The sequence below is a fragment of the Erythrolamprus reginae genome, chromosome 2, assembly GCF_031021105.1.
Source record: "Erythrolamprus reginae isolate rEryReg1 chromosome 2, rEryReg1.hap1, whole genome shotgun sequence".
NCBI lineage: Eukaryota > Metazoa > Chordata > Lepidosauria > Squamata > Dipsadidae > Erythrolamprus > Erythrolamprus reginae.
Genome location: NC_091951.1, coordinates 194396052 through 194421214, shown reverse-complemented (window position 1 = coordinate 194421214; position 25163 = coordinate 194396052). Strand labels below are relative to the sequence as shown.

The following is a 25163-nucleotide window of genomic DNA, read 5'->3' as shown; positions in this document are numbered from 1 at the left end:
CCTTTTACCTGAGTAATCCATTTGACTATCGGAGATTGCATTAAAATCGCCTACTATTATCATATTTTCTATTGATAATTCAATTATTTTGTCGTGTAATTCCTTGTAAAATTGTGTTTGATTATCATTCGGTGTATATATAGATATAATAACGAGAGGTTTTGGTTCTAAATCTAATTTCACAATTAAAATTCCACCCTCACAATCACTGTATACTTGTTTTGACTCTATTGTTTCATCAATATACATTGCTACACCTCTCTCTTTTTGGTCTGCTAAGCTTGTATAGAGTTTCCCTAATTTTGGTTTATTAAGTTAATTTTCTGTTTGATATTTTAATATGAACTTCTTGTAGAATATTTGTTTGTGCTCTTTGTTTTTTGAGTTTGGTCAATATTTGATTTATTTTCCTAGGGTTATTCAATCCATTCACATTGAATTTTTAAAAAAATCTTGTAACATCTCTATTTATAGTATTTTTTGGTTTCTTTGGGCTCTCTCAATCTACTACTTAAGACCAATTCTTGTTGAGTTTGTGGTTGTTTCTTTCTAACATCTTGTATTTCCTTCCTCTCTTTACAGGCAACCCCCTGTTCCTCTTTATCTTTAGGTTCTTTACGTGGTTGTTCAGTTCTATTCAATCCGCTTTCCGCAAAAAAAGCTCTTGCTTCTTCTACATTCTCTATCTTGCTCCTTGCCAGGTCAATATAAATTGCATCAATGGATTTTCCTTGATCTAGGTGGGTAGTCCAAATGTTTTTGCAGTGAAGTAGTTGTAGATTGCAGGATAATTCCTTTCTGAATCCAAATTGTTTGTTAGAGAGTAGGTTATTAGATTCTAAGAAAGGGTGATTGATTGATTTATAATTGATTCCATGATTTTACATGAGACACAGCATAGTGATATTGGTCTGTAGCTGTCAACGAGAGAAGGGTCTCCTTTTTTGAAGATGGGGATGACTATTGCTTTTGACCATAGCTTGGGGAGTGAAGGAATTTTGGAAGATAATACTGGCTGGGGAATTCTGGGAGTTGAAGTTCAAATATTTTCAAGTGGCCAAGTTTGGGAAACACTACTCTGGAAAATAAGTTGACCCCTTCCTCTTTGTGGCAACCTCTCAAATACTGGAATACTGGTATCATGTCCCCACTTGTCCTTTTCTCTAGTCCTTTCTTTTTTTCCAGTCCCTTCAAAAATTCAAAACTGGTAAAGAAACCTACCACCTACTCCATATTGCTCTTATGATGGATATGCACCTATCCTTAGTAATCCAGCACTACCTTAAACCTCTTTTTACAGTCTTTGGTTATTGGAGTAGTTTAAACATGGAAACAAATATTAATTTTTATCCAACCTCTAGACAACACTCCCACCATGTGGCCAGTGGACACTTCCTAATCAAATATGAGTGGTCATATCTAATTCAAGTCAACATTTTTTTTTACCATTAAGACTTTTATTTAAATGTTGAGTATTCTTACATTCTTCCTTCACTCTCACCAGATATTTGCATTTTTGAATTGTGCGAGCAGCAGGCTCCCTGCAAGAGAGACAGAGCGTTTTTAAAATCAGTGATGCGGAAAAGAAGAAAATTACTGTACGTAGACAGCAGTCCCCCTGTAATTTTATTTTGACATAAGGCTGTCAAGGTTTCTTTTCTCCTTCTTTAGGTTTTATTGAATTTCAACACAAAGTCTCAGGAAAAGTGCACCGCAGCAAGAGAGCAATTCACTTTTCAAGCTTTTTTTTTTTTTTTTTAAATTCTGCTCAAGGGATTTATCTCTTTTTCAAGATTGGTAACCTTGAGAAGGTCAAAACAAAAATGGCTCAGGAGCCGAATGAGTATTCTCACTTTGGTAAACCTATTATTTGCAAAAGTACTTTTGCTTTTAAAATGAGCCAAGCGAAGTTATATTTTTAGTCCAATGTTTTTTTAAGCATACATTGCATCATTGCTCATAGCATTTTAGGAAATTAGAGGCATCTGTCTAGCAGGTATATAAGATAAAGCAATAAATGAAAAGCACAATGCTATGTTTTTTTGGAAGATTATGTTCTCTATTCATTTCTACCTAATAAAGGATAGGATGGTAAATGGAGAATTATAGTTAAACCTGGATCCAAACATCAGCAAAGGGATAGAATTTGTTTGTTTGTTTGTTTGTTTGTTTGTTTGTTCGTTCATTCATTCATTCATTCATTCTTTCTTTCATTCATTCATTCATTCATTTAGTCAGTCATATTTACTTACTCATTTATTTCTTTATTTCTTTAGTCAAGTATGTTTTGGTAATATACATAGATATAACGTTGTTTATACAGTATACATGAGATGGGTACGTATAAGAGGGAACATTAGGATAGGGGCGGTAGGCACACTGGTGCACTTATGCACGCTCCTTACTGACTTCTTAGGAATCGGGTGAGATCAACAGTGGACAGTGGTAAAGTTTTGGTGGTTTGGTGACGAACCTACAGAGTCAGGTAGTGAGTTCCAGACATAAACTACGGTACTTGGTTGTTGAAGTCATATTACAGTTTTATCAGGCAATCTTTTCAATGCAGTATTTAATAGCTGGGCTCATAATAATGCTAAGCCATAGTTAGGAGAAGCCAGAGACTGAAAAAATATGGGGTTATCAGGAAAGTAAAGTTGCAAGGCATGTAGCTTTTGCGGGGAATGTTTGCGGGGCAAGTTGGTAGTATTATTGTGTAGCGGGAAGCCAGTGGAAGAGAACAAGCAGTGCCAGTGGTCAGTAGATCATCGATTGGCATTGTGTTGCAGGTTAGAGATGAGCGTCCTCATTCCGTTTCCCTCCAAGTGCAAAGTGCGCGCTGTTATACGTTACCTGAATACTAAGGGCATGAATGCTGCTGGGATGCGGGCCCAAGATTTGTGCGCTGTTCTGTCGAGCTCTCTGGTAGACTCCTCCCGAAAATGCACAGATACAATTTCAGACACACACACGTTTGAAAATTCAAAACAATGTTCTTTATACCGAAAATTCACTTAAACTAAGCCCTCTTTTTGTATAGCAAAGAGCACTCGTCTCCAAACAAACTGGTAATTTGTACAAGTCCCTTATCAGTTCTGTGATACTTAGCTTGCAGCTGTGAGGCCATTCACAGTCCTCCTTCTTTCACAAAGTGAAACACACTTTGCTCTGGTTTAGTTTCAAAGCGGGGAAAAATCAGTACACAAAGGTCAAAATCAGCAAAGCAGGCACGAAACACAAGGATCAGATAATCCTCCACAATGGCCAAACCCACAGGCCGCTATTTATAGCAGCCTCACTAATTACCACAGCCCCACCCAATCACAGGTGGCCTCATTTTCTTTGATAATAATCTCTCAGTTGTTGTTGCCTATGCATCGCTCTCCGCATGCGTGGCTGTATCATTAACTCTTGTTCCGAATCCAAGGAGGAGCTAGATAATTGATCTCCTTCTGAGCTGTCTGCCACACTCTCCTCCTCCCTGTCACTCATGTCTTCTTGGTCAGAGCAGCCTTCATCAGCAGATTCCACCGGGGGCAAAACAGGCCTGCAGCATGTGGATGTCTGCCCCACATCCACAGTCCTTGGGGCAGGAGCTGAGCCAGAGCTAACCACAACATGCGCGATGGGTGCCCAAGATTTTTCTCTCTTTGCTGAGTTTTGAATTTTCTGGCTAAAGGAGAATGGTATGGCTCAAGCCCAAGTTTCATCTCCTGTCACTATACAGTTGAGAAAAGCCTCGCCTTCAATCTCGAAACGGTCAAGAAAGTCTTGGGCAGCAGTGACTGTTGATTTTGTGCACATCAGGAAGCATCTGGGCACCCATCACAGCAGCGTTCATGCCCTTATCAGTCAGGTAATATGTTACAGCAAGCAGTTCATACTTGGAGGGAAACAGAATGAGGACGCTCATCTCTAACGTTCAACACAAAACCAGTCGATGAGCTACTGACCACTGTCACTGCTTGTTCTCTTCCGTTGGCTTTCTGTTACATGATAGTAATAACCACTTCCCCCACGAACATTGCCTGCAAGAGCTATGTGCCTTGTAACCTTACTTTCCGGATAACACTCATAGTGTCCTGCTTCTCCTATAGCACCAAACTATGAATCATGGCTTAAAATTCACAATCGCCAATATTGTGTTACGACAAACTAAACCAAACTAGAGATGCCGGAATAAATAACCATGAGGTGCCATTCAGAATTCTGCATGATTTTCTGTAGAAACACACAGATAAACTCTGCAACATGACAGAATGGAGGCTTCGTAGTCACAGCCGGCGCAAAGGAGACAGGCGCAAGGGCCAAGGAACAAGTAGAAAGTAACAGCTGTAGGTGACAGCATCAGAAAATGTAAAAACAGACTCAGCTAGACAACCTTATATATTGCATAGCTTCCACAAGGACAAAATGACTCTGCCTATTATATCTTAATTTATTCTGTAATAAAGATTTTTTAAAAAACATGCTTGATCTTTGCAGCCAACACTGGCCATATAAATATATAGTCCTAAATGAATTTATTACTTAGCTGCATTGAAAGTTGTCTATGTGCAGGCTATTCATTTCATTCAAATGGCAAATGGCAAGCCTGCTCTTTGTGTTTTCAGCTAGCTTATTTTTAATACAGTGATCCCCCGATTATCGCGAGGGTTCCGTTCCAAGACCCCTCGCGATAATCGATTTTTCGGGATGTAGTGGTGCGGAAGTAAAAACACCATCTGCGCATGCGCGCCCCTTTTTCCATGGCCGCGCATGCGCAGATGGTGTTTTTACTTCCGCACCTGGGAAGACCCAGCAGCTGAGGAGCCGCCTGCCTGCCCGCTTGTCTGCCGCTTTTCCGCTTGTCCCCCGCTTGTCCGCTTGTCCGCCCGCCGCTTGTCCGCCCGCCGCTTGTCCGCCCACCGCTTGTCCGCCGCTTTTCCGCTTGTCCGGCCGCCGCTTTTCTTGTCCGGCCGCCGCTTGTCCGCCGCTTGTCCGGCCGCCGCTTGTCCGCCGCTCTGGGAGTTGAAGACCCAGGGAAGGTTCCTTCGGCCGCCCAGCAGCTGATCTGCTCGGCAGCGCAGTAGCAGCGAGGAGCCGAAGATGGGGTTTCCCCGTTGCCCACGCAAAGGGGAAACCCCATCTTCGGCTCCTCGCTGCTACTGCGCTGCCGAGCAGATCAGCTGCTGGGCGGCCGAAGGAACCTTCCCTGGGTGCCGCCCGCCACTCGAGAGCAAGAGGGGGAGAGATAGAGAAAGAGAGAGAAGGAAAGAAAGAGATGAGAGAGGGAGGAAGAGAGTGTGAGAGAGGAAGAAGCAAGATAGAGAAAGAGAGAGAGAAAGAAAGATGAGAAAGGAAGGGAGTGACGTCATCGGGTGGAAAAATCGCGATATAGCGTTTCGCAAAGATCGAGATCGCGAAACTCGGGGGATCACTGTATTCTTAAGATTGCTGTATTTTTATGCTTTTGCAAGAAGAAACAATACATTTGAAGGTGAAAAATCATGGGCTTAATTAGGCATGCATGATCTACTAGGCACAATTATTAGACATAATTCTTCACAATTTATTTTCCAGGAAGAAACCAGGCTTACTTAATTTAAAGTCTACAAAGCCGTTTTTCTCTGGAACAGAAATCCATTCAGAAGGCACATAGACCATCTAAAAAGGCTACAGACCATTTACATGTAATTCTAATCTATATCTAACGTTATCCATGGTGAAAGCTCAGTCATCAGCAGTGCATCAAATAACACATCAAACCGCTTCTGGTATGGTTAGCTGGTCATTCATCTCTCTCTGGCTGATACCCAGACATCTTTGTGCTACGTGGTCTGTTTACACACTTCTTTAATTTATATGCCACATATCTCACTATCAAGTGACATCCTGCATTCTGATTTCAAAAATAATAATAAAGAAAACGGGCAAATGATTCTTAAGCATTGAATGTAGCCAAGCTTCAGGGTTAGGGAAGGCTCTTTGATTTTAAAAATACCAACCTCTTTAATTTTTTTAAAATACCCCCATTCTATACTGCAGATCCAAGCACACCTGGAAATAACCTTTGGGGTTTGTTTTCATACATCCTGCCAAAATCCGGAAAGCATATGGAATATACTGTTCGCAACAGAATACCTTGTGCCACCAGACTAGAAAATTTAGAACTACGTCATCTTCAATCTGACCTAAATGTAACACACAAATTATATGCTACTTGTCTTACCTGTCAATGACTACTTCAGTTTCAACTGCAATAATACACAAACTCACAATAGATACAAACTTAATGTAAACTGCTCCAAAGGTGCTTGCAAAAATTCGTCAACCCCTGGAATATATTACCTAACTCTTTAGTTTCTTCCCCAAACATCCAAAATTATAGGCTTAAACTGTCTACCATTGACAACACCCCATTCCTAAGAGGCTTGTAAAGGGCGTGCATAAGCGCACCAGCGTGCCTACCGTCCCTGTCTAAAGTCTCCATGTATCTCGTAAAATATCATGTACTCAAAACCATGCTTGTACTGAGATATTCATATTAATGTTTACATACTGCTCAAAAAAATAAAGGTAACAGTTAAACAATACAATATAACTCCAAATAAATCAAACTTCTGTGAAATCAAACTGTCCACTTAAGAAGCAACACTGATTGACAATCAATTTCACATGTTGTCAGCACATTCAACTTTGTACAGAACAAAGTATTCAGTGAGAATATTCCATTCATTCAGATCTAGGATGTGTTCTTTGAGTGTTCCCTTTATTTTTTCGAGCAGTGTACTTTGTAATCATATATCCCCGCTTGACAAAACAAATAAATAAAAATAAAAATTTTCACTCAACCTTAGCACGATTCCTGATCAAGCAATCTAATCACAGCATGCTTCTCACCTCATCCAAAATGTGAAAAATTTTTAGACAGCCTTTTCTCATCAAGTTGAAACTTTTTACTGTATTCACTTTCAAGTTATTTTGCAGAGAAATTGCTTATCGCCCCAAAGCAATCGTGTCAATATGATTAACATCTTGACCAATCTCCTGTAATAAAAAATTAGATTATAATTGGTAGACATGCCAGAGAACAAAAGTATACAACGATATACTTACATAATCTTTTTCATCTTCTCCTTCAACAGAGAACTGCTACAGACATTTTTTTTCAGTTATCCTGTTTATCTAAGGCAGTGTTAACCAAACGTTTGATATATGTGTACCCCTTCTATAATTTTCGTAACGCTTGGTACCCCTCGTCAAAAAAAAATGGATGTATTTTAATATCAAAATATATTTCTTTTTTCTTTTTTGGTACATACACAAAATAATAATACATGAAAAATAAAATTATTCATAATAAAATATAAATAAAAGTTATATTATAAATAACATCTATTGGGATCAATGAGAAGGATGAGATTGTTTGTGCTGAGATGACAGATTGTCATAATTTGGTTCCCTGCTTGTTAATTTTAATCTGAGATGTGGTTCCACGCCCAATAGTCTGTTCCTTTTCTCGACTTAATGTCTACAAATGCTGAAAAAACCACTTCACATAAATATGAAGTTGGAAAAGGCAAGATGTATTTCAGAACTTTTTCTGAACCCATACCCCCACCAAACTCTTCCCATAACCCTGGGGGGTACGCGTATCACACTTTGGAAACACTGATCTAAGGGGTTGCCACAAAAAAAAGAGAGTCAAACTATTGTCTAAAGCCCCTGAAGGCAGGACAAGAAGCAATGGATGGAAACTAATCAAGAAGAAAAGCAACCTAGAGCTAAGGAGAAATTCCTGACAGAACAATTAATCAGTGGAACAACTTGCCTCCAGAAGTTGTGAATACTCCAACATTGGAAATTTTTAAGAAGAGATTGGACAACTGTTTGTCTATATGTAGGGTTTCCTGCATGAGCAGGGGATTAGACTAGAAGACCTCCAACATCCCCTTCAGTTCTGTTATTCTATTATGCTGCAATTATTTTTCTAATTTTCTTTCTTCAGCAGAGTAATCTGATTTTATGAACAAGAGCCAAACTTTTCAAGTGGAAACAGTCTGACTCTACAGCAGGCTTCTAATATCAGGGTTACAGGCTTCATATTCACAATGCCTTAATTTCTGCCACTAGGGAAACACACCTAGCCAACTATGGCTAATACAGAAATCTAAGCAGAGGCAAACCTAATATTTGGCTGAGAGGCCACAATGAAAAAATGCTGTACATTAGACCAACAAAAAAAGTCCTGAAAGAAAGTAATAGCAAACCATTTTGTGATCTATTTATTTACATGTACAAGTATTATATTCTGCCACAAATCTGAAGAATTTCATATTGTTAGCAAGAAACTAAATTAATGTACCCACCATCATTAAGAACTGGACTCAACATAAATGAGATTTGTTACTGATTTCTACATTTAATACTTCTCTTAAAAGCATAATAATAAACAACTGAGCTTCCCATATAATAATAATTAATAATAATAATAATAATAATAATAATAATAATAATAATTTATTGGATTTGTATGTCTTCCCTCTCCACAGACAATAATAAACACAACCAATATATTCCACAACCAAGTTATTTAGTTTTTAAAATCTCTCTCATGCATCTGTTTAATGTGTTATAATCCTTTGTAAATGCCAAACAGAATACTAATTCAAACACAAATGGATGAAAAGCTGACTTCAGTTGCAATAGAGGATAATCAGAACAAGCAAAACTGTTGTTTGAGATAGTTTCACTTTAAATTGATATTTGTTGATGCTGAGACTTTAGAAAGTGTGCAGAGAAGAGCAACAAACATGATTAGGGGAAGCTAAAATATATAAAGAATGGTTGTAGGAACTGGATATGTCTTGTTTAATGAAAAGAAGGGCTAGGAGTGACATGGTAGCAGTGTTCCAATATCTAAGGGATTGTCACAAAGAAGAGGGAGTCAAGCTATTCTCCAAAGCCCCTGAAAACAGGACAAGGAGCAATGGATGGAAACTAATCAAAGAGAGAAGCAACCTAGAACTAAGCCAAAATTTCCTGACAGTGAGAACAACTGATCAGTGGAAAACTTGCCTTCAGAAGTTGTGAATATCTCCAACAGTGGAAAATTTTAAGAAGAGATTGGACAACTATTTGTCTGAAATGGTATAGGGCAGAGGTCTTCAAACTTGAAAAGTTTAAGACTTGTGGACTTCAACTCCCAGAATTCTCCAGCCAGCTGGGAGTTGAAGTCTACAAGTCTTAAACTTGCTAAGTTTGAAGACCTCTGGTAAAGGGTTTTCTGCCTGATCAGGGGATTGGACTAGAAGACCTCCAATGTCCCTTCCAGTTCTGACATTCTAACAATTAGGATCAAATCAAGAATAGCTTTCCCCTTTTGAATGTGAAGGAGGTTTCCAAGGTATTTTTCATTTATTTCTAATCATTAGGAAAAACTTAGTAGGCAAATACAAACTGTGAAGGGAATGAGATGCCAGAATTTTTGATGTGAAGAAAAAAAAATGAAACTGAGTGGTATACTGAATTTTGAACTTTAAAAACATTATTACTTTTATGTCCTTGGAGCACTTAGGGACCAGACTAATATCACAAAATAAACTAATGGGAAAAAGATGGGTAGGAATTTCTAAAAGTGACATATTGAAAGCACAATCACTAACAATTCCAATGAGGAAAAACGGATGCCCATAAACACAGGGCACTGTGTTATCCTAAAAGATTTATGAAAAACAGAAAATCAAATGACATGAAGTCAAAAGAGGGACAGGTCACCAAAGAAAGGCACCAAAGAAGGGCACCTATAGAAATGTGGGTTTATGGAGATGATGCGTGGAAAGCAAACACTCAGAATAAATCCAAGCTAACAAGTTAACAAAAGGCTTTGTAAATACTGTATGCATTTAAAAAAAAATTAAAGCATGAGAAGTGCAACCATGTCAGCTGTTCGCTGAAGATAGCAAATGGGCATCAGATCCCAAAGCAAAAGCAGAGCCCAACTGTTGTTTGCAGTCTTTTCTGAGCAGTGTTCTAACCATTTAACAGGTTATTAATAGTTCAAAGAGCAGAATTCCAAATGTATGTATGTTATTATTAATTATTATTTATCTAATATAATTTATTAGATTTGTATGCTGCCCCTCTCCAAAGACTCCCGAAGACAGATGTTATTTATTTTAATTATTTTATTTGTCATACAAATATAGTATTGTATTGTAGCATGTTTAACATAATATAAGTATAAAGTAGAGATAGAAAAGATAAAAAAGACATTAGGACAGGAACGGTAGGCACAAAGGTGCACTTATGCACGCATGGTATGTATGTATGTATGTATGTATGTATGTATGTATGTATGTATGTATGTATGTATGTATTTAATTTATATGTTGCCCAATTCCCAAAGGACTCCGGGCAGCTGAACAACAGAATACAATTCTGGGAGTTGAAGTCCAACAAATCTTAATGTTGCCAAGTTTGAGGAGCCGTCTTGGCGTCTAAACAACAACAAAGGGCAATCATACATTTAAACAGCACCAGCCAGTTTCTGGCAACAGCGAAACCCAAAACTATCGGCAGTCCGTCCTCCTCCATGCAGCCCGATCTCGCTCCAGGAGCAATCTTCGCCGGCTAAGGCGGGACGCAAACGCCGCCCTCAGCCCCGTTCGCACCTGCGGAGGGGGGAGGGGAGAGAGAGAGAGAGAGAGGAGATCATGCGCCTGCGCTCAAAAGGCACGTTGCGCATGCGTTCAAAAGGGGCACGTTGGCGGGGTAAGGTTCTTTTCGCGTGTGACTCGCAGGAGTGGAGTCATTGTAAGTAATGGATCCTCGACGCAGTTTCGCTTCTCATCCTTTCTCTCTCCCGCTCTGATGCGGGGTGGTGTCTCCCAAAGGGCCGGGCCGCCATTTATTAATTTCTAGGGCTCTCTGAGATTTATTTTATTTTTCTCCCGCCGAGCGCTTTCCCATTGCTCCCGCGTTAAGAGAATAATTTTTATTTCTTTTTAATCTTTTGCGAAGTTAAGGCATACGTGCCAGTTTCGGGTCTATAAAATAAGTAGGCTGTAAAACAATATAGGGCGTGCATAAGTGTATCAGCGTCCCTTCCGTCCCCTGTCCTAATGTTTCTCTTTTACTAGTATCATGTATTTAAATATTATTATATCTTTGTATACGACAAAACAAATAAATTTAAAAATAAATAAATAGAAGGAGGTAAAAGGCGCGTTACAGCATATTTATCTGGATTCTTAACGGTTCTGCAAGGTTGAAAAACTTGGGAAAATATTGGGGCTAAAAACATTTATAAAGGTTACAAGTGGCAAAAAAGACCTCTTAACCTTCAAGCTCTCTTCTGTTGCTTTAAGGAAAGGCCTTGTGGCTAAAATGAGCCAGCAATGCTGGAACTTTTTACCAGTTATATTGGGTAAATCTGTCTTCTGTTCAACATGGATACTAGTTACTTACTGCATTCACCTGACCAACAAAATTAATTAATAAAAAGGAACACGGTGAATAAATAAATTAGATCACAGGGATGTATGAAAGAGGAACATGATGGACCCCAGTCTTGTCTCTTCCTTCCTTCCTTCCTTCCTTCCTTCCTTCCTTCCTTCCTTCCTTCCTTCCTTCCTTCCTTCCTTCCTTCTTATTTAATTTTATTTGTCAAACACATATATGATAATAGTTTGTATAAACATAACATAAGTAAAAAGTAGCAATAAAAGAGGGTAGGCCCAGTGGTGCGCTTGCACCCGTCCCTTACAGACCTCTTAGAAACGGGAAGAAGTCAACTGGACAATCTAAGGTTCTTTTGTTACTTGTTTGCTTATTAAGTTTCTGGGTCCCTTTTTCTACAGGGATGCCAAGCGGTGTGCGAACCATTCGCTTCTATTTCTCTTCATAATAACTACCCTGCAACAACTCTCTTAAGAGTGGCATCTTTCTTTACCAAACCTGGTTTCAGAGTAACTTAGCATTGGTCCTCTTGATATATTCAGATATATACTTTAGGAGCAGCAGTTTATCTACTTTTGTAATATTCTCTTCTTCCTTTCACCCTGGCTCTCAAAATTTCAAATAGAAGCCGTGCATAGTTGCAGCATCCTTAACATCTGGCCTATGTGTGTCCTATTGGATTTCCTGTTTTTCTTCTTCCTGCCTTCCATCTTTTTCCTCTACTGCTTGTATGAGTTGAAGAGTACAGGTAGTCCTTGACTTAATGACAGTTCATTTAGTGACCTTTCAAAGTTAGAACAGCACTGAAAAATGTGACTTATGACTGTTTTTCACAGTTACAACCTTTGTAAGATCCCCCATGATCAGAATTTCAATGCTTGGCAACTGGTTCTTATTTATGTCCGTTGCTGGGTCCCAGGGTTCCCCCTTTTGTGAAATTCTGACAAGCAAATTCACTTAACAACCAGATTACTAACTTATCAACTGCAGTGATTCATTTAACAGAGGAAAGAAAGATCTTCAGATGGGGCAAAACCTTTGGACTGAATTTTCATAGGTTGAGGACTACCTGTACTTAATTCTGATTCATATCTAAAGAGCTATTCTGATAGTAATTTTTTGGGTGGTCTTTCTCCAAGTTCAGTTCTCTGAGCTGGTTTAATCAATGTTGGAAGATCTATTGTTTGAGGTTATTTGTCAGATAGTACCTGTGAATGGCTTTATAATTTAGCTTTTCACTTATTGGGAAAGTTATTTTAGAAGCTGTAGACATGTATCCCAGTTTTATCCAGTAAATATTGTGTCTCCATTTTCACTTGGAAAGCAGGTTACAGTGATCCCCCGGTTATTGCGTCCCCGACCATTGCGAACAGGCTAATTTGCGATTTTTCAACCCGGAAGTCAAAACACCATCTGCGCATGCGTGCCCTTTTTTCTATGGGCACGCATGCGTAGATGGCGCCGGGCAGATCAGCTGCTGGGCGGCTTCCCTAGGTCTTCCCCCTCTTGGCGGGCATCAGCGAGGAGTTTCCCCACCGCCCACGCAAACTCCTCGCTGCTGCCGCTTCGCTCGGCCGCTTCCCAGCTGAGTACTCAGCTGGGAAGCGGCCCGAGCGAACGGCTTGTCCGCAGCCTGCCTGCCCGCGCCCGCGGCTCGCGCACCCTTCTCCCGCCCACGCCGTTCGCTCGGGCCGCTTCCCAGCTGAGTACTCAGCTGGGAAGCGGCCCGAGCGAACGGCTTGTCCGCAGCCTGTCCACGCCGTTCGCTCCCCCTCTTGCTGGCGGGAGGGCGAGAAGCCCTCCCCAGCACCCGCTCGCCCGCCCTTCGCCCGCCCACCCGCCGTTCGCTCGCTGCTCGCCCGGCCACCCGGGTTCAGGGGGGTGCTGGCAAGCCGCCCATGCCGGCGGCGACGTTTTAAAACAGCCGCGCCGCTTTCCAATGAGTCCCGAAGACAAACACGGAAGTTTGACGTTTGTCATCAGGACTCATTGGAAAGCGGCGTGGCTGTTTTAAAACGTCTCCGCCGGCATGGGCGGCTTCCTAGCAGCCCCCCAAACCCGGGTTGGGGGTCCGGGGGTGGTGCTGGCAAGCCGCCCATGCCGGCGGCGACGTTTTGAAACAGCCGCGCCGCTTTCCAATGAGTCCCGAAGACAAACGTGGAAGTTTGACGTTTGTCTTCGGGACTCATTGGAAAGCGGCGCGGCTGTTTTAAAACGTCGCCGCCGGCATGGGCGGCTTCCTAGCAGCCCCCCAAACCCGGGTTGGGGGTCCGGGGGGGTGCTGGCAAGCCGCCCATGCCGGCGGCGACGTTTTAAAACAGGAACCCCAATCTTCGGCTCCTCGCTAGCGCTGCGGGAGTAAAAACACCATCTGCGCATGCGCAGATGGTGTTTTTACTTCCGCAGTGCTACTTCGCGAAAACCCGCTCGTTGCGGGGGGTCCTGGAACGGAACCCTCGCAACGATCGGGGGATCACTGTACTATGATTTTATTGAGCTTCAAAGATAAAAATTATAGCAGATAGCCTGTAATTGTTTCAAATACTCTTAGGGCAAGCTAACATACATGCTTTCCTCTAAAGCAGTGCTGACAAACTCCCAGCCCACGGATTGGATCTGTCACACGGTAGCCACACCCGTCGAAGGGGAGGGAAGACCCGGTACATCACATGATGCTGCCTCGATGATAGGAGTTTGACACCTGCTCTAAATAGTTGTTATTGATTTGAATGTTGAGACTTATCTGGAAAAGTTACATATTGCTGTCCCATTCATGACTTTTGGCAAGGGTGGTCTACACACTGGAGATGTTTTTTGTTCTGTAATCTGCACTGCAAGATATATACAAAGCTCAAAAAATAAAGGGAACACATCCTAGATCTGAATAAATGAAATATGGTCATTGAATATTTTGTTCTGTACAAAGTTGAATGTGCTGACAACATGTGAAATTGATTGTCAGTCAGTGTTGCTTTCTAAGTCTTTCTAAGACTCCGCTCTAAGTCTTCGGAGTGGGGCGGCATACAAATCTAAATAATAATAATAATAATAATAATAATAATAATAATAATAATAATAATAATAATTGGACAGTTTGATTTCACAGAAGTTTGATTTACTTGGAGGTATATTCTCTTGTTTAAGTGTTCCCTTTATTTTTTTTGAGCAGTATATTTTTGCCTATACAGTGATCCCCCGCTCGTTGCGAGGGTTCCGTTCCAGGAGCCCCCGCAACGAGCGGGTTTTCGCGAAGTAGCGATGCGGAAGTAAAAACACCGTCTGCGCATGTGCAGACGGTGTTTTTACTCCCACAGCGCTAGCGAGGAGCCGAAGATTGGGGGCGGGGCGGCTGTTTGCCGCCGGCATGGAGGGCTTCCTAGCAGCCCCCCAAACCCGGGTTGGGGGTCGGGGGGGCGCTTGGTATCGCCGGTTTTGAGCTGAGTCCGGAAGCGAATTCGCTTCCGGACTCAGCTCAAAACCGGCGATAGCAAGCGGCAAGGAACGGCTTGTCTCGGCGCTTTCGAGCTGACAGCTCGAAAGCGCCGAGACAAGCCGTTCCTTGCCGCTTGCTATCGGCGGTTTTGAGCTGAGTCCGGAAGCGAATTCGCTCCCGGATTTAGCTCAAAACCGCCGATAGCAAGCGGCAAGGAACGGCTTGTCTCGGCGCTTTCGAGCTGACAGCTCGAAAGCGCCGAGACAAGCCGTTCCTTGCCGCTTGCTATCGGCGGTTTTGAGCTGAGTCCGGAAGCGAATTCGCTCCCGGATTTAGCTCAAAACCGCCGATAGCAAGCGGCAAGGAACGGCTTGTCTCGGCGCTTTCGAGCTGACAGCTCGAAAGCGCCGAGACAAGCCGTTCCTTGCCGCTTGCTATCGGCGGTTTTGAGCTGAGTCCGGAAGCGAATTCGCTCCCGGATTTAGCTCAAAAGCGGCGAGAATGAACGGCGTGGGCGGGCGAAGGGCGGGCGGCAGCGAGGAGTTTGCGTGGGCGGTGGGGAAACTCCTCGCTGACGCCAGCAAGAGGGGGAAGACCCAGGGAAGCCGCTGCCATCTACGCATGTGTGCCCGGCACGCATGCGTAGATGGTATTTTTGACTTCCGGGTTGAAAAATAGCGAAGTACCCTGTTCGCAATGGTTGGGGACGCAATAAACGGGGGATCACTGTATATACGGTATGTAAAACTAAAGAAACTAGGAATATACATGCAATTAACATTTTATCCCTATAAGTGAAAAATGTATTCCCCTATTCAAACTGCCCAATCATATGAATAAATAAGATCACCCTATTGAAATTTTAGACTTTCAGCTTTTTTTCAACATACAGCTATCTCAACAAGATAGACTATAACAAATATGTATCATTTACATTTGATAGTCTGTTGTATAACTTAAATATAAATGCAATTTTTACATGTGAAAAGCAGGTACATTCCTACATTTATCACTAAAGTACCTAAAATTAGAATAAAAAACATCAGAACAAGTTTAAATAATTAGATCGTGATTAGGATGTGGGTAAATCCACAGTAAGTGAACTGAGACATTCTCTGTACTGAGAGAGCGGGTCCAGCAGTCACGTGCGTTGCTCGCTGTCCAATCCGTCGAGGACTGAGCCTAGTCTTTAAAAAGCCTGCTGGATCTGCCCCTTCCCCAGAATTCGCTCAGTCTTGCGATCCAGCAGGTCTCGTGGTGGCTCGTTCCTCTTGCAAAACACCTTCCCTTCGTCTTCTTTCTATCAGATAAGTAAAATTCAGTTATTGCCTTTTACTTTAGAGCTTGCCTTGGTTGCACGCCAGCCTTATTGGGCTCGGCGCCAAGGGAGAAGCCGCAGCGTGGCTCCTGCAGTTTTTTGCAAACGCCCTGCTCGCGCCGCTGTCAGATTGTATTTACAAGTAAATCTACTCGGCCAGGAGGTTTACCGGCAAGCTGATTGATTTTTTTTTTTTTAAAGGGCTCTTTCCTCCTGCGGTGTGGGACTGTTAGCAAGCTTCCCTTGATTGTCCCCCAGACTTTAGACTCCCCTCTGTCTTTAAAATCTCGGAGCAGTTTATTTTGGCGCAAAGGCCCTCAGCGCCCAGTAATTGTCGGCCCTTGCAGATTGCCACGCGTGTCCTGTCTGGCGTCTCTAAGTCCGCCGCTTGGCCCTGGAGTAAGCTTTCAATCCCTCAGGCCTTTTCTCCCTGGCTAGGCCTCCAAACCAGTGTGCCTTGATTTACTTTGATTAAGGTTAGCAAGGCCTGCCCTTCTGCACTCCCTGGCACGAACTCTGGTACCGACCAGATTGACTGTGAGTTGCAGACGCTCCTGGGCCTAGGAGCAGGGCCCCCTTCCTCTTGGAAACGTTGCCCTAATAGCTTCTCCCATCAGATTTCTGGCTCAAGTCTTGTCCCTGTAATTTGTTCAGGCCATGACCGTTTCCCAAGAGAAGCACATCTAAAGGTCCCAGAGAGGTTAGGCCTACTGGTGATGAAATTGACCAGGAAGGACGTCTTCGTGACGTCAAAGCTCCGCCCATGGAATTCCCTATTGGGATTCCACACCTCCTTTCCAGCCTCCAGATCGGCCGAAAACGCCGCCACCAATCGCAAAAACGGCGCTCTGCCAAGCACCGCCGCCCGGCTATAACCTTCTGAAATAGCCGGGCACTTCTCAGCAGCCTCCGGAACCCAAACCCGAACTTTCGGGTTCGGGAGAACGCCGAGAAGCCCCCCGGCTGTTTTAAAAGGTGACAGCCTGGCGGCAGCGCCCAACAAAGCACCATTTTGGGATTCCCCCCCCCCTTGCACGCATTAATAGCTTTTACATTGTTTCCAATGGGAAACATTGTTTCGTGTTATGAACTTTTCGCCTTACGAACCTCCTTCCGGAACCAATTAGGTTCATAAGATGAGGTATTACTGTATTTTTATATGTAAGAAGTAAAGATATTTAATGAAGCAGAAATGCTGAGTTATGGCCCATAGGTACTAGTTTGCCAGTTTTTTACACAAATAGCAGTCTGTAGTTTTCAAAGATAATACAGCCTACATAAAGGAAATGATAATAAATTATTTTACAAAACTAGGTAGTATGTTTCAATTCTAAGGAAATTTGTCCTTAGAATTTACATAGCAGAAACTTTTTCACAGTTTTCAAAATTTCAGGTTGGTGCCCATTTAGAAAGTGTAAGAGATATGTATAATAGTATTTGCTGGATTATTTGAAGTTTTTTATAAATTCTGTGTTATTGCCTCCCATCCAGCTTTTCTGACTGCAATGCTCTCTACATGGGGCTACCTCTGAAAAGTGTTTGGAAACTTTAGATCGTGCAGAATGCGGCCGCGAGAGCTATTGTGGGCTTACCTAGATTCGCCCACGTTTCTTCAACACTCCGTGGCCTGCACTGGCTGCCGATCAGTTTCCGGTCACAATTCAAAGGGTTGGTAATGACCTATAAATCCCTACATGGCATCGGACCAGAATACCTCCGAGACCGTCTTCTATCGCACGAATCCCAGTGGCTGATAAGGTCTCACAGAGTTGGCCTTCTCCAGGTCCCGTCGACTAAACAATGTCGTCTGGTGGGCCCCAGGGGAAGAGTCTTCTCTATGGCGGCCCCGGCCCTCTGGAATCAACTCCCCCCAGAGATCAGAACTGCCTCCACCTTCCTTGTCTTTTGTAAATTGCTTAAGACCCATCTATACCGCCAGGCATGGGGGAATTGAGATATTTCCCCCAGGCATATATAGTTTTATGTATGGTATGCTTGTTTGTATGTTTTTATATAATGGGTTTTTAGATATTTTTTCTTTTAAATATTAGATTTGTTTATTGTATACTGTTTATTATTGTTGTGAGCTGCCCCGAGTCTGCGGAAAGGGGCGGCATACAAATCTAATAAATTATTATTATTATTATTTATTATATGAGTAACGACTGTATAAACCATAAAAAGGATTAATTGAAATATTTTCATTACATCCTGGTTTCTACTGTTTAGAAGACTGTGGGTCCCAACAGCAGAGTTGCCATAGTTTTTGGCAGGCTTCTATCAGTTTCCAAACAATGAATACAGAAGATTACTATGGTAAGATATATTTAATAAAAATAGAAACTTAATGTAGACAATATGTACATAAATAAATACTTTGTGTCTTTATTCTTTAATCTTAGTTGCCACCTGGGGTCTTAATAATAACTTCCGGGCAACTTGGGAGATTAAGGGAAAAAGAAGACATGTTGCATATTTCAGAGGAGGGAGGAATCAAAGTAGAGTGCAGTACTGCAGGCTACTAAAGCTGACTTTAGATCTGCAGGTCAGCGGTTCAAATCTCATCACCGGCTCAAGGTTGACTCAGCCTTCCATCCTTCCGAGGTGGGTAAAATGAGGACCCGGATTGTGGGGGCAATATGCTGGCTCTGTTTAAAAATGTGCTGTTGCTATCACATTATAAACAGCCCTGAATCTAAGGAGAAGGGCGACATTTTAAAAAAATGAAATAAACAAATATAATTGGGTGACGTAAAGGCACACACATTGTGGTTGGTCTTATAGTCAAAACGTTTGCATTGAGCAGTTTTGTCTTTCCTTTTAGAAAAGAACAAGGGGGTGAATGTTTTATCCTTGATCTTGTGCAGTTCTTCCTTGTGCCGCAGAAAACGCACAATTCCTTGTTTCTTTATCATTGGTTGAGATAGGGCTAGAGTGTATAAATCTACACAGTGTATTACTGTTCATCTTCATTGTATTGCATCTCTGTAGTGTTGACAGCTTTTCAGAAGTATAATATTCTCCCAGCTCTGTTTGACCTGGTTAAGTAGTCTGGAATGATATCTGTAGGTCACTGAGCTACTGAGTCCCATCAAGCACCCCTGCAATTGCAGCTCAGTTGGTCCTCGACTTATGACCATTTATTGAGTGACATTACGAAGTGGCACCAAGAAAGGAAATTTAGGACCAGTTTTCACACTTCCGATTGTTATAGCAGCCTGATGGTCACCTGATCAAAATTCAGGCACTTGGCAACTGGCATATACTGTATTTGACTGTTGCACTGTCCCAGGGCCATTGGCTTGTGACAAGCAAAGTCAGTGGGGGAAACCGGATTTGGTTAACCATAGCATGATTCACTTAACAACGTCAGTGATTTGCTTAACTCTGGCAAAAGTTGTAAAAGGGGGCGCAACTCATAGAAACATAGAAACACAGAAGACTGACGGCAGAAAAAGACCTCATGGTCCATCTAGTCTGCCCTTATACTATTTCCTGTATTTTATCTTACAATGGATATATGTTTATCCCAGGCATGTTTAAATTCAGTTACTGTGGATTTACCAACCACGTCTGCTGGAAGTTTGTTCCAAGGATCTACTACTCTTTCAGTGAAATAATATTTTCTCACATTGCTTTTGATCTTTCCCCCAACTCATTTAACAACTGTCTTAGCAATGGAAATTCTGGGCTCAGTTGTAGTTTCTAAGTCGAGGTCTGTCTCTAATGAGTCTATCATCCTGCCCAATTTAAAGCTTAAGCACTGCTTCAATACTGAGTGGAGCAGTTGTAGCTCCTTTCTATGTTATGTGTTATGTTTTGTCTATTTTATGTTTGTGTGACTTGTTATGACTTTTATTTCGAAAACAATACAAATATTTTTTTTAAAAAATAAAGCTTAAACACTGCTTTCCATTTCTAAGGTATCCTAAGCACTGGAAAGTCCAGGGAAATGGTACTTTTGTGAATTCCATTTCTAAACTTCACATTGGGGGAAGTGCTAGAGCTCAGTTGAATTTGATTTGCTTAAACATGCTGCGAGCTATAGAAGTGGTTTGTCCTCCCATAGACAATCCAGCCCCAGAGTCAGGAGAATGTCATATTCAGGCCTTCTTTCTACAACACGTTTCATTACATGAAGACAATAGATCGTGCTCTGTGAACTCACTAACCCGGTCAATAAGTGAGAGGGTGGTTATCAATTCAGTTTGCTCCCAAATAACTGGGATGATGCTATCTCCCTAAGGCAGTGTTTCCCAACCTTGGCAACTTGAAGATATTTGGACTTCAACTCCCAGAATTCCCCAGCCAGCACTCGCTGGCTGGGGGATTCTGGGAGTTGAAGTCCAAATATGTCCAAGTTGCCAAGGTTGGGAAACACTGCCCTAAGGCAACCATGTCATATATATGGAATAAAAGAGTTGATAAAGGGTCATCCTTCTCAACCAGCATTTGAAAACCATGAGGGCTTACGACGGGGTTTTTTGTAAGTAGTCTCTTCCCCTTTATATCCATCTGGGAATTTGGAAGAAAATGATTAGTCCCAACCCTAATCAAGGCACTGCAGGTTTTTAGACCTTTTTTCCTTGCTGATGGGAGAAAACAAGTGACCGCCTCCTTTATGGCAAGTAGAAGGACTTTGAAAATGTTTTCAATTTTGCCAAGATATTGAAAAATGTGCATTTCCAGTGGATGGGGCAAGTCAGTTGCAAGAAGAATGACTTGGCTGATTTAGTTAGTTTACTATTAGTAGGCATATGATAGGAATTGAATTTCTTTGTTTGAAAGTATTTAGTGCTTTCAGCTGTTGATCAAATTTCTTAAAACATGGGTGTTAAACTCACCATCACACGACATATCACAACATTTTTCCCCTTCGCGGAGCTGGGGTGGGCGTGGCCTGTATGGTGCCTCTGGCCTGCAGGCCGCCAGTTTGACACCCCATCTTAAAAACCTATCAAGGCTTCTGAACTGTTGCATTGTTTCTAAATGGAGCATTAGTATACTGAATTGTACTTTAGATGTACAATCCCAAAACATCTCACATATGCTGTTTTGTTAAATGTAATCTTACACTGATGGAAGAAATTTTTCACATAGCATCCCATATTGAAGGGAAGAAGAACGGATGAGAACAATCTGCTACTAAAGATTCGGGGGTTTTAACAGATCACTTGAGATTTTAATAATATTGTCCCCACATCCCCCCCCCTCCCCGGCAACTGTTTATTGTTATGGTCTCTGAATTGAAAGCGAAAAGGTGTAGCCCAATACAGTGTTACCTCGAGATACGAGTTTAATTCGTTCCGGACCTGGGCTCTTAAGTCGAGCAGCTCTTATCTCGAACGACTTTTCCCCATAGGAATTAATGTAAATAATTTTAATTGGTTCCAGCCCTCAAAAAACTCACAAAGTTAGTCTAAATTATGCAGAAAGACATGTTTTTAATGAAGAAATGTACATGTACATATAAATGAATAATGAAGTTTCTTTCACTTAACTTGTAAACTTTCTTAAACTTTTAAATTTACATATGTTCAACTTCTCTGCCACCCAATCCTGTAGGACAGAGGTCCCCAACCCTTTTTGCACCAGGGACCGGCTTTAAGCGATCAAGAGAGGAATGGGTGAATGAATGGACGGAGGGTGGGAAGGAAGGAAGGAAAGAGGGAAGGGACAGGAACAGAGGAAGGAAGCAAGGAAACTTATGAAAGGGGAGAGTAAGAGAGGAATGAGTGAAGGGAGGGAGGGAGGGAAGAAGGTGGGAAGGAGAAAGAAAAGAAGAAATAGAGGAAGGGAAGGTAAAAGAGAGAAAGAAAAAGAGCAAGAAAGAAAGAAAGGGGGAAGGGACAGGAACAGAGGAAGGAAGCAAGGAAACTTATGAAAGGGGAGAGTAAGAGAGGAATGAGTGAAGGGAGGGAGGGAGGGAAGAAGGTGGGAAGGAGAAAGAAAAGAAGAAATAGAGGAAGGGAAGGTAAAAGAGAGAAAGAAAAAGAGCAAGAAAGAAAGCTGCAAGCACCCCCCCGAGCCCCCCAGGCCGGCTGCAACCTTTTAAAACACGCGCGCCGCTTCGCAGCTGTCTCCTGAAGCCAAACGCGGAAGTTAGCGTTTGGCTTCAGGAGACAGCTCCTTGGCGCTTGTATCTCGAATTTGGGCTTGTAAGTAGAACAAAAATATCTCTCCCCTCCCAGCTCTTATCTCGAGTTGCTCTTAAGTAGAGCAGCTCTTATGTCGGGGTTCCACTGTACAGCAACAACCCCCTCCTGGCTCAGACGAATGCCACTTATCTTATAAGGCCAGTGGGGACCATGAGCAGCACCTCTTCAATTTTCTTGAATAACTCTTTTAATTGGACTGTCTAATTGAGTAGCTTCAGGGATACAGATTTTCAGCAGCTTTCTCTTCATTTCATAAATGTGCTCATTAACATCTGCCGCATTGTCTTGCACTACTGGCTACATTTCTTTGTTTAGTACCCTAATCGCCTAAACCTTCCGAGTGAATTTAATTAGCCAGCAAACTTGAAGTAATTTTGTGTTTATGGAATACTAAGAACTGATAGCTTTTCTTACCTATCTGATTAATTCCAATGCTTTGGTGTGTTTTTGCAGTGCATTTAGAAAAGTACTTGTGGGATACTCATTAGACCTTCCCTGTTCTTTTCTAATAGATGCTTTGGATCCTGAAAAACTAATTCAGTGCCCCTATGACAAAAGTCACCAAATCAGGGCTTGTAGGTTCCCCTACCACCTTGTCAAGTGTCGTAAGGTAAGCTCTGGAAATCTTTTGTTAAGCGCAGTTGTCAAGGCAGAGTGCACAGAATATTTGCTTAACTGCTTATTTTCCCTATATTTACTTGTTTTTTGGACAAGCCAGTGTTACTGCTCTTTCCAGTTTCTTCAGTGTATGTTTTAGTCTTAATCTCCTTCATCCCATTCCCTCCGTTTAAAAATGTGATCCCAGTGTTCTTTTTTTTCATCATTTGCAAATGATAAAGAACTGGCTATCTTCATTGGATCTTGAGCGGTACCAAATTTAAAATGGCATCTTTAGTCTTGCAAATATGATTTTAACTTGAATCATTTTCCAGATAATGAAAAAGATCTGACTTATTCATTACATTGCCAGGAGTTTTTAGAGAATTACTAAGCTATTTTAGCAATTAAGACAGAAGTATGTATTTATTTTTTATTTATTTATTTATTTATTGATGATTTGATTGGATTTGATTTGTATGCCGCCCCTCTCTACAGACTCGGGGCGGCTCACAGTAGTGATAAAAACAATATACCATAACAAATCTAATATTGAAGTCTAAAATAACAATTTACATTAAAAACCTAAAAAAAACCATTATATAATAAGCATACACACAGACATACCATACATAAAACTACATAGGCAAGGGGAGATGTCTCAGTTTCTCCATGCCTGATGGCAGAGGTGGGTTTTAACAAGGTTTACGAAAGGCAAGGGGGGTGGGGGCAGTCCTAATCTCTGGGGGGAGCTGGTTCCAGAGGGTCGGGGTCACCACAGAGAAGGCTCTTCCCCTGGGTCCCGCCAGCCGATATTGTTTGGTTAACGGGACCTGGAGAAGGCCAACTCTGTGGGACCTAACCGGCCGCTGGGATTCGTGCAGCAGAAGGCTGTCTCGCAGATATTCTGGTCCGGTGCCATGAAGGGCACCGGACCAGAATAAGTAATATGCCAACAATAGGAAAGTAGTGTACTGAGTAAGTCAAATCAAGAATAGCCAACACCCTAAATCAGTGATGGTAAACCTTCTTTGCCTTGGGTGCCGAAAGAGCATGCGGGCGCACAATCGTGCATGTGTGAGTGTCCACACCCATAATTCTATGCCCGGGGAGGGTGAAAACAGCTTCCCCCCCCCCCTGGAGGTCGGATAATGGCCTGTTTTCCAAGTTCTGCTGGGCCTAGTAGGCTCGTGTTTTGCCCTCCCCAAGCTCCAAAGGCTTCCCTGGAGCCGGGAGAAGATAAAAACGCCCTCCCCCATCCCCCTGGTGGCTTTCTGGAAGCCAAAAACGCCCTCCCAGAGCCTCTGTGTGAGCCAAAAATCAGATGGCCGCACATACATGCATGTTGGAGCTGAGCTAGGGCAACCGCTTGCATGCCAGCAGTTTGCGGAGAGGGGCGGCATACAAATCTAATAATAATAATAATAATAATAATAATAATAATAATATAATAATAATAATAATGTGGCTCCGCGTGCCACCTGTGCCATAGGCTTGCCATCACTGCCCTAAATGGTAGGCTCAAGAACCAGATGGATCGTAACAGACCTGAAAACTGGGCCCTATCTAACAAAATAAAATTAAAGGTAGAGAAAAGTAAAGTCTTACACTTAGGTAAGAAAAACCAAAAGTACACGTAGAGATTATTTGAAACCTGGCTAATAGCAGTAATTGGGAGAAGGATATTGGAATTCTAGTGGACAATCAATTGAATATGAGCCTACTCTGGTATTCTGTAATTGTGGAAGTAGTCAATGGCTTGTTAGGAAAGGGGACATTGTCTGTTGCTGTGAAAGGGGTGATAGTTTAGCCCAGGGGTGTCAAACCCGTGGGGTTTCCCTTTGCTACAGTGGGCAGGGGTGGGGCCAGCACATGATGCATCCAGGCTGTGAGTTTGGCACCCCTGGTTTAGCCTCTTGGATCTGACAGATTTAGACAGAGCTTGCCCAGGTTGTAAAGAAAATGATGATGTGGAGGCAGTTACACTAATTCAATCCATAGTGCCCAGTTAGCTTGATAAATACATAGATGCAATAATATAAAATAACATATTATTCCCTCTCCTAAATATGACATAAGCTACTCATTTATTGTTAGGTTGATATACAGTGATCCCTCTATTATCGCGAGGGTTCCGTTCCAAGAGCCCCCGCGATAATCGATTTTTTGGGATGTAGGGTTGCGGAAGTAAAAACACCATCTGCGCATGTGCGCCCTT

At 42.1% G+C, this 25163-nt stretch overlaps 1 protein-coding gene and 1 long non-coding RNA gene across 3 annotated transcripts in view; one reads left to right on the top strand and one right to left on the bottom strand.

The window, feature by feature from the left end:
• Positions 1 to 1454: 1454 nt before the first annotated feature.
• On the bottom strand, positions 1455 to 10616 carry LOC139158737 (uncharacterized). Its single transcript, XR_011557738.1, has 3 exons — positions 10506 to 10616; positions 6880 to 7026; positions 1455 to 1541 (listed from the first exon to the last, which is right to left on the bottom strand). It is a non-coding gene; the product is annotated as an uncharacterized lncRNA (long non-coding RNA).
• An 88-nt stretch (positions 10617 to 10704) lies between these two features.
• The window catches only part of LOC139161618 (gametocyte-specific factor 1-like), a 35459-nt gene continuing 21000 nt past the window's right edge, over positions 10705 to 25163 (top strand). Inside the window, exons 1-3 of one of the 2 annotated variants that reach the window (XM_070740997.1) lie at positions 10705 to 10794; positions 18420 to 18506; positions 22861 to 22958. In XM_070740997.1, coding sequence (XP_070597098.1) covers positions 18485 to 18506; positions 22861 to 22958 — 120 coding nt within the window. In that variant the 5' untranslated portion in view covers positions 10705 to 10794; positions 18420 to 18484. Of the gene's footprint in view, positions 10799 to 18419; positions 18507 to 22860; positions 22959 to 25163 lie in introns of both variants that reach the window. The other variant, XM_070740998.1, reaches the window with a different exon arrangement.